Source organism: Phragmites australis, chromosome 8 (assembly GCF_958298935.1).
Source record: "Phragmites australis chromosome 8, lpPhrAust1.1, whole genome shotgun sequence".
NCBI classification, from domain to species: Eukaryota; Viridiplantae; Streptophyta; class Magnoliopsida; order Poales; family Poaceae; genus Phragmites; species Phragmites australis.
This window is the reverse complement of record NC_084928.1, coordinates 26,818,790-26,828,741: the sequence shown is the minus strand read 5'-3', so window position 1 is coordinate 26,828,741 and position 9,952 is coordinate 26,818,790. Positions and strand designations below refer to the sequence as shown.

The 9,952-nt window shown below is 39.2% G+C and overlaps 1 protein-coding gene across 1 annotated transcript; it reads left to right on the top strand.

Moving 5' to 3' along the window:
* Nucleotides 1-2,160: 2,160 nt before the first annotated feature.
* On the top strand, nucleotides 2,161-5,410 carry LOC133926871 (protein HEADING DATE 3A-like). Its single transcript, XM_062373010.1, has 4 exons — nucleotides 2,161-2,418; nucleotides 2,769-2,830; nucleotides 2,930-2,970; nucleotides 4,912-5,410. The coding sequence occupies exons 1-4, from the start codon at nucleotides 2,227-2,229 to the stop codon at nucleotides 5,136-5,138; spliced, it is 522 nt and encodes a 173-aa protein (XP_062228994.1). The 5' UTR covers nucleotides 2,161-2,226; the 3' UTR covers nucleotides 5,139-5,410.
* The last annotated feature ends 4,542 nt before the right edge of the window (nucleotides 5,411-9,952 follow it).

The following is a 9,952-nucleotide window of genomic DNA, read 5'->3' as shown; positions in this document are numbered from 1 at the left end:
AAGTAGATTATTGTTTTTTGTTAATCCGGGTACATGATAGTATTCGAGCAAGAGATTTTTCATATATATAAGCCTGTAAGAGCCAATCAATGGAGCTAACCCCCAGCCAAACAAACATGCCAGGCTAGCTCAAGAGCTCCCTGTTCTTGCCAGTATATGATTATAATTACACTCACTCCCTAAACCCTAGCTACCAACAAGGTCGTAGGGTATCCATAAGCAATTTCCCTTTACCTGAGTGGGTTATTCACACAACATTTGTTAATGTCGCCTTACTGATCCATCCAACCACTGATATGTAAAGTTAAAATTTCAACATAGACCTATTTTTCAAGTAAGAGCTAAATCATGAACAGACTTAATTAATATGGTTTTTACAAAATATATGCAACAGTGATATATCGATTTTTTTATAATTTCTTCCTTCTTGATACATGTTTTCAACAAATCTCTATACAAGTTAGAGAATTGTTCCAAGAACGCATAGGAAAATATTCAAGCCACAAATGGGCAGATGTACATCATGCATGTGCCACTTACGCATGCAGATGTGCTCATGTGCACATTCCCCGTCGAATCTATTCGCCACAGTAACGAGGTTTTATGATATATGAGCACATTAAACGTGTATTTGTTATATCTATACGGTTTATCAAGAAACAACATACAAATGGAAGTCTTGATTGTTAGAATTATTAAGACCAGCCTACGTAATAATTTTTAATAAATCTCAAAGGCCTACATTATGGAGAAATGGTCTATGTTGATACTCACCCTCTATTAGTACTATATTGCTAATGGAGATAGAGGTAAGGGATTTTCTCCCTATATATATACACACACAAGGATCCGCACCTCATTTAAAATACGTACAACATAGACTACTAATTGAGAGTAGCCTAAAATTGAAAACGCTCTCATTACGTGAATTTATATAAGAGTTAGGGTTTTGCCTCTTTCACTCTCGGTTGTGCTGCACCTGTAATCTATTCCATCTTGGCGTCAGCGTGCACCGACGAACGGGAGAGCATGTCTCTAAAGCCCTCGCTCTTAGGATCTTGCACCGGGAGAGGGCAAATATGGTTTTTGGAAAGCGTTCCACACGACTGCTCGAGTTATTTTCCACGGCTCGTCTTCCTAGTTGCGTGGGTACTGCCCGCTGTCATAGTCAACAAATTCGATGTGTCATCAGCAGGATCAGTCGTGCCGTTAACACGGTGCAATCAACATCTTCAGCAACCTCCACAACGCAGGACTAGTATGTAAAAACCATATTACTCGTACTTTATTTCCTACGATTCCTAATTTTAATATAGTAGATGTAGTCATATGTTGTGCTTTCATATACATATCTAGATTATGCTCTGATGATATGATCATATCAATTTATCAGTTTCTGCTCATGAATTATTTATGGATTAAATTAAACCTAAATGTGCCTTATTATTTCAACATTGATGTGGTGTTCAATACTTTTAGAAAAAATAATTAATTTATAAGGCAGTTATATAAATAATCAGTAGAGTATAAGATCAAAAGGTTTGCAATTTGAAAGCTCGAGTTTGCATTAAAAAATATATCTAGCGATGCCACAGCCAACATGTCTAATCCAAAGCACGACACTAAACAATGGATATCAACAAGTGCATTCAAGGTGGGATCATTTGTTCATGATTTGATCATTGACGACTTTCGGTTAGTGGGCCTTAAGAATGACTACAACCAATTCCTTCGAATAAAAGCTATCTATGCATCAAGCCTTCTAGCTTGATCAACACGAGGGCTAGCTGCCCTCCCCTAGGCAACGAGCAATTTGCAGAACAATAGAAGATTCTAAGTAACGTCAGAAGACGCCTTCCATATGTCTCCCTATGGAATTCGATGCACGAAAGATTCCACAGATCTAATTGTATATGGCTAATATGACATAGATATGTTGATTCCCGCCATTTGTGATTATCAAAAGCATTAAGACCAATGGACAAAGTTTCAAATCCTGTCTAACAAGTGGAAGAGCATCATCTGGGAAGTAGGCATATAAGAATGTATCGAAGGTGTAGAAAAAACGAGTATCACATGTGTGCACAGAGCCACAGAGTGAGCATCTTCTAGGCCACTATAAATAGCCCAAAGACATTGTGATTTACCCAAGCCATTGGAAGGCCTATTTGCTTTTGTAGTTGTTAGCTACCACTATACAACTCTCACACTCAAATATATAGGAACATGGTTAATGACTCCTTGACCAGGGGGCAGATAATCGGAGATGTGTTAGATCTTGTCACTAGCTCGGTGCCTCTTACTGTCATGTATGATGGCAGACCTGTGTTTGATGGGATGGAGTTTCGGGCGTCGGCGGTGTTGGTGAAACCTAGAGTTGAGATTGGTGGTGATGATTTTCGTGTGGCCTATACACTAGTAAGCCATCACTTTGCAGATCGAGTCCATTGATGGTAGGCCATATATATGGCCAAGGTGTCGACTACTTTTCTTAATCCAGGGATTACAGCAAATTAGGCATGGTCCGAACTCCTGAGCTTGGACTGGCCAAGAAATCATTGGCTTAGCTCGTTGTGAAGGTTGAAATAGTATCCTGGTGCCCGGCCTGGTTAGGGCTAATCCTGATTATTGACTCTCGCTAAATAGTGTTTACAGTGAGCTAGACGCTGACAAAAAACAGGATTTTTCAGCCCAGCCCAAAAATACCCACGTTTATTTTCGTTCCCTAACATGTTGACCATGTGCTTGTGTGAATGTAAATATATTAGGTTATGGTGGATCCTGATGCGCCTAATCCCAGCAATCCAACCCTGCGGGAGTACTTGCATTGGTAAGTTATAGTTCTAGAACTTACTATCCGACTACATGTACAATTCTTCTTCACTCAATCTGACCAACAAACTAATCTCACTACCTTTTGATTTAATAGGATGGTGACTGACATCCCAGCATCAACAAATAATAGCTTTGGTGAGTATATTCACACTTTATGCAAAACATAGCCGGAAACAACTTGCATTCATATATGCCTCCTAAAACTCCGATCCCTTAGACTACAGGAATGCCTCTTTGCATGGTTAATACACAGAGTAGGCATGCCATTCAAGTGTGTATCCATACTTTTCCCCCAAAGTTTCATATTTATTAGGAAAATATTTGTGGTGAATATTAAATCCAATGTACCAATGTACATAAACTTCTTAATTTGTACATCTTTTATATGATCCTGCTAAGCATTTTAGTCGCTTAAAACCTAAGCAGCAAATTCTTGTTTTAATAGTTTAAAGCAATGTACTATCTAAGTTTTCTTACATTTGAGTTTATATTTTTATCATTAAACCTTAAACTAAGTACCTTTAATCATCTGTTTGTAACTTACTGATTTAAACTGCAAAATATTCTGAAAGGAAGTGAACCCTTTTAGGCTAGTATATACTTCAACATATGCAATGTAACATTTGCTATCGAAATTGCAATCATACAATAAAATGTTTTATCAGTTCATTGGAAATATTGCAATGGATTTGCTAGTCAAAATATTTTTTGTGTTTCGGTATTGCAGATCCAGCTCTAGTTTTTCTGTTAGATGATTTTACTTTCAAATTGGAATACTTCAATATAAATATTACCAGGTTTTTTTCTTGAATGTGACATTTGTCCTATATATGACTTAAGTACAGTCCTATACATGTGCTTAGTCATATATGCAACCACTACTACAGAAACTATTTCTAACTATTTCTAGAGGCGGTTCGTAACCAGTTTTCACAGGCGTTTAGTGCAACCGCCTGTGATCTAACGCCTGTGAAAATGAACGATTTCCACAGGTGAAAATGGACCACCTGTGGAAATCTATTTCCATAGGTGGTTCACTTAAGGAACTGCCTGCGGAAATCGTTTTCCACAGACGGCTCCATAAGAGAACCGCCTGTAAAATATTTTTTTACAGATGGTTCTCTTATGGAGCCGTATGTGGAAAACGATTTCCGCAGGTGGTTCCTTAAGTGAACCGCCTGTGAAAATAATTTTTATAGCCAGCGCACTTTAGCATCCGCTTGTATATAGATAGATTTTCACAGGCGGTTTACTTTAAGGAACCGCCTGTGGAAATAGATTTCATTCAAAAAAAATAATGAGCATATATTTTATTCCCTCCAGATTTCAATACATTTTCAAGACGCATTTCAAACATCACAGATTTCAATAGCATTTGAATCTAACACAAGTCAAATATTTAACACAAGTACAATAATATTCATAAGTACAATATTTTTACATCAGAAGTCAATTTACATCAAAAGCCAACATTGCTAAGAGTCTTTTTCTCCCACTCACTAAGCCTCGGATGGCTAGCCAATTCGCCTCCGAGATCAAAGAATCTGCCACTCTTGTGGATGACTTCATGCATAATAAACCGGCATATGTCACGTTGCACGTTTTGAATATCTTCGTCTGTGAGACAGGTGTTGGTAAGTTGATATTGGGGGCATGTAAAATTCTTTCTTCATCTTTATGTTTCTTATAGAGAAATTAACCTATATATTCCAAATTTAATTTTGACATTTAATTCTTCCTTCAAAGATGTGTTTTAAAAAAAATGTATATGTGTTACTAATCCATTTAAGAAATAAATTGATTACGTTATCCCATATTAAATTTTAAAGGGAAAATATTCAAATATTCATAGAGAACTCATATTTCTATTGCTCTCATACCATGTCAGTTAAAATTAGATGTGGAACTTAACGCATGTGATTTGCATGATCTAATCTAAAAATGGCGTGTGGTCATTATTAGTCTAGCAACTTAGCATAACTTAATGGACACGAAAAAGAGAAAATAAGTAAATCTCAGATAAGAAAAAATGTCACAGTGATTATGTATCTTACATTCTTTTGAATTAAATGGCAGGCCGAGAGCTCATAACATATGAGAGCCCAAGCCCCACCATGGGCATCCACCGCATCGTCTTGGTGTTGTACCAACAATTGGGGCGAGGCACGGTTTATGCACCGCAAGTGCGTCAAAACTTCAACTTGCACAATTTTGCACGATGTTTTAACCTCGGCAAACCTGTGGCTGCAATGTACTACAACTGTCAGCGGCAAGCGGGCACAGGTGGGAGAAGGTTCACCTGATTACTTTGCCCCTCAGGTTCAAGTTGAAGGCCGACAAGCTTGAGCCTACCGGATACATATGCGTGCTTACCTACACATAGCGGCATTTTCATACAGTACCTAGCTGGAAAGCTTGAAATAAGATGTATTTATTGTTCATGCATGTAGGCTCTTAACTGTGCCTTCGTGAGGGTATGATGTATGCCTTTTAACAAGCTCATAACGAGTGCTGAAAATACAGATGTGACATTTCTGTCACACCTTGGTAATAAAGACACGTATATGACTCTTTGGATCTTGAATTGTAGCATGTTGTCAACGCTTTTATTGGATATACAAACAGGCCGTAGGAAGGAGTCCTTTGCGCGTGGAAGTGGCTAGGATCGACCAATAAGGAAAGGAGCAGAGGAGATGTCGTTTGTTAAGAAATAAATTAGTTAGTTTCCTTTCGGTAAAGATTTGTTAACTCTTTTCTTATCACGTGTGAGGCCTGATCTATAAAGGTGGTAGATTGTCATTAGGATGGACTAAGCAAGAATAAACTCCTCCTCAAGTTGGTTGTTCCAGAGTCTCCTGTCTTGGCTATGGAAGAGCCGCCGCTTGGCGACGAGAACGGTAGTGTAGCGAAAATAGCTCTATTAGACTATGATTATGATTTTAGTGATTAATGACAATATATTCGATGAGACTGACTTGTTTATCAAGAATATATGTTAGCAGGTCTCATAGATGCAATACATGGAGAAACCACCGCAGCCAGGATAAAGTTTGGTCGAATTGAAGAAGTTACAGGAAGATTTGTCTCATCAGATGGTCTGGTGCTCTAGGTGTTGAACTCATCGTAGCATATTTGGCAAAGGGGGAGAGAGGCCTGAAGACCTCACCAGAAGTTCTGGTGATTAGCAAGTGTGCTCACTGGAGCAATTCTTCCAGAGAAGGGTGTCGTGCTGAAGAATGAAGGCTAAGCCTCACTGGATAGTACGGTGATCAAAGCATGGTAACACCAGAGTGTTTCTGTCCATAAGACTGAATGAAACAACTCACCAGAAAGTCCGATGATCAGAGGAAGATACACACCAGAGCATTTTCACCAGAGAAGGTTGCAGCCGTGGAAGATCGAAGATCAACACGCTGGTAGATCCGGTGATGAAGCAAGGTTACACTGGAGAATACACCAAACGATGAACAGTGCAAAGAGGCAGAATAAAGTTCAAGGCATCGTATAGTCCGGTGATGAAGTGATGTGCACCGGATGCTAACACCAGAGCAATTTACACATAGATGATGCAGTTGGCTCGGATGGCTCAGGATAACTCACCGGATAGTCCGATGATGGAGATGAAGTATACACCAGAGTGTCTGGTATTCACACAGGCTTGAGTGAGTTCCAACGGCTAGTTTGTGAGAGTATACTCATCGAATGATCCAGTGTTAGTACTATTGTTCTCAACGGATCATCCGGTGTTAACAACTTTTCTAAGTCATTGGGTTAATGGCTGGTGCACGGGTTTGAGACTATAAATACCCCTCCACTCAATCATTTGAAGGTGTGGCATGCTACTGTAGTCTGGAGGAAGCTCATACACACTTGAGAAGACATCCAAGCCACCAAAGTATTTAAAGTGATTATCCAAGGTAATTAAGCATAAGATTAGTGAGTGATTAGTAATTACAAGCCTAGAGAGTGTTGCTAAGTGATGGCTACCTAGAGAGTGGATCAAAGAGTGATCCAACCTTGTACCAAGTGGTACGCGCCGATACCTTAAAGTCTTGGTAACTCGCCAACAAGCTTGTTGACCCTCCAACTTGGTGTGGAGCGGTAGCAAGGTGATTGTGCGAGGATGCGGAGACCCTTGCCTTGGTGGCTCAAGCTCTGAAGTGATCACGACGGCAAGGGACCGGAAGAGAGGCTAGTGGTGAGATCTTGTCTTGGTGGCTTGGTGGCTCATCCGGGTGGAGGCCTTGTCTTTGTGACTTGGTAACTCAAGAGCCATGACCGGGTGCCGACAGAGAGCATATCCTTTGTGAAGCTCCAATGTGGACTATGGGTGGCATTCATGCCATCGATACCACAGGATAAACATCCTTGTGCCGAGTTTGCTCTCTCTACCTTATTTACGTTTTCATATTTACTTTCTTGTAATTTACCTTTTTAGATAGGTTGCAAGCGCTTTGATCTGTAGAGTAGACACATTAGATAAATCTAGAGCATATTTATATAGAAATTGATATAGGTTTATCTTATGTAGTTTTTGGATCCGAATAGATTCTAAGTGTCCTAATTCACCCTCCCCCCTCTTAGGACATCACCGATTACTTTAGTTGGTATCAGAGCTAGGGCTCACATCTAGCTCTTTAATTTGTGTTAGAGCTTCACACCTTTCACAAGGTTTCACCAATTCAAATAGAATTTGAGCTTTAGTTTCATTGTGATCGGTTAGGCTTCACTATCTAGTGAGTTGTGACGTCTAGGGTTGTGATGGATACCCATAGTGCTCCACTTTTCGATAGCATAAACTTCCCCCGATGGAAAATTCTAATACCTTATTATTTGCAAGCCAGAGGGTTAGATATTTGGAGAGTCACCGAGGAAGGGATGAGGCAACACATCACCAACAAGGAGAGGTAATTAGCTACATTGGCAAAGAGTATCCTTTTATCATATATATGTATTGATGCATTTAATCATGTTTATTCTCTCACCAATGCACATGATATTTAGAATAGTCTCATTGAAATACATAAAGGCACAAAGGATGTGCTTGTTACTAAGTTCAATGGCATCAAGCAACTACCCCATAAAAGTGCTAATGATATGTACTCACGTTTGAATATTCTTGTCAATGAGATCAATAGGTTAGGTTTGACGTCAAATGAGGATGAGCAAGTGGTGAGAAGAATACTTCAACCTCTTCTTCCGAAGTATAAGTTGATAGTCTTCGTCATCTATGGCAACAGTGACATCAAGAATATGACTCCAAATCAAGTGCTCGGCAACATCACCACTCGTGAGATGACAATGAATATCGGGATGGAAGCTTTTTCCTCATCCGATACCAAGAACCTTGCTCTCACAAGTAAGCAAGTTCAATGCCAACATATGAAGGCAAGGATGAGGAGACAAGAGCAAGAGTCAAGCTCAAGTGAATATGATGGTGATTAAGATGAAGGGAGCGATAAAGAGGATGATCAAAGCACATCAAGTGATGATGAAATTGAACCCAAGATGGCCAAGCTCTTCTCGAGGATAGAGAAGAATATGAAGAGGATCAATACCAAGGTTGATCATCCTATCTCCATTGAAGACTTGGTTAATACAATTGATCATATTAAGAGGGAGAAGAAGAAGACCAAGAATAAGAGGGAGAAAAGAGGAAGAGCCAAGGCATTCGCAAGCATAGGAAGATGGGTGAGCGACAATAAAGAGTTAAACTCAAGTGATGAAAGCTTCACCATCCTCCCTTCAAAGAAGAGCTCTTCCTCAAGGTCATCATCACGCAAGTCGACACACAAGTCATCTCACAAGTGCCTTATGGACAAAGGTATGGATAGCAATATAAGTGATGATAAATCCGATGAGGATTCTCCTTTCTATGATGAACTCCTTCATTTGATCAATGAGCAACAAAGGACCCTTAATAAACAATCAAAAGAGCTTAAGAAATTCAATGCACTTGATGACATTCATGCTACCTTTGTTTCTAATTATTAAAAATTACTGAGCAAATTCAATTTTCTAAACAAGGAGCATGATGAGCTTAAGGCTAAATTTGAGTGCATTAAATCTCAAACTAAGGTCCCTTTGAAGCAATCTACCTCTCTATTTAATTTCAATTATAAGGTAGATGCTTCTACTTCTTGTGGTGATTTAACTGCTTCATCTAGATAACCCTTTTGCAATGAGATTTGTATTGGGAATGTTATTGTAGAATCATCTAACAACATCATTACACAAGAGAATGATGAGCTTAAGCAAGAAGTGGAGAAGCTCAAGAAGGACTTGGCAAGTTTAAAGGGTAAAGGATATGCCCAATCTCCTCAAGATAATCGTGCTTTCATGGCGAAGAAGCTTGCAGAGGGGTCCATCGTGACATGCTTCAAATGCCATAAAAAAGTCCACAATTCCTTCCAATGCAAACAAGTGAAGAAGGAGACCAAGCAGAAGAAGAAAATGACGAACCTCTTCAACAAGACCTCCAACCTCTACACCAAGCCCAACTACAAGAACAAGATCAAAAGCAACACTACAAGCTCAATAAGAAGGACAATGACAAGGTAGTTGCCACATAGTTGCGAGAAAGGATTGGAGGTGGAACCAACCTATTTAGGTGTCTAAGGAAGTCATCACCAATATGAAAGGGCCCTAATCAGTTTGGATTTCAAAGAAGACTTGAAGCCCGAAGCAGCTATGGGGATTTGGAGACTTGGCTCACAAGATGAAGTGAAGGTTCAAGCAAAGAAGCCAAGTGTACAAGATGGATGCATTGATGAAGATTATGATTATCACATACCCAAATCTCCATCCAAAGGTAAAAGAGGTAAATTGTAGCTAGACTTATGTTCATTCTTTTTTTTTGCTTCTAGCTTATTTGCCTTGTCTAGGATTGCATATGCTTATTTTGACTTATTGTAATGCTTAGTGTAAGTTTTCATATGGTAGGTTGCTTGTATGTATCTCTAACCCATGTGCAACCTAGATGGTTTATTAGTTGTAGGTTCATTTCTTGGCACTAGTTTTTACAATTGGTATCTTTCATGTGCCATAATCCAATCTATAGGATAAATCCCCATTGTTATCAATAACAAGTGCAGATATCTCATAAGTATTCAACACT

What these genes read in the sequence shown, in the direction of transcription:
- LOC133926871 (XM_062373010.1), top strand. Translation starts at nt 2,227, where the DNA reads ATGGTTAATGACTCCTTGACCAGGGGGCAGATAATCGGAGATGTGTTA. An exon ending in CTGCGGGAGTACTTGCATTG is followed by an intron (nt 2,831 to 2,929) that starts GTAAGTTATAGT and finishes TTGATTTAATAG; the next exon opens with GATGGTGACTGACATCCCAG. An exon ending in ATCAACAAATAATAGCTTTG is followed by an intron (nt 2,971 to 4,911) that starts GTGAGTATATTC and finishes ATTAAATGGCAG; the next exon opens with GCCGAGAGCTCATAACATAT.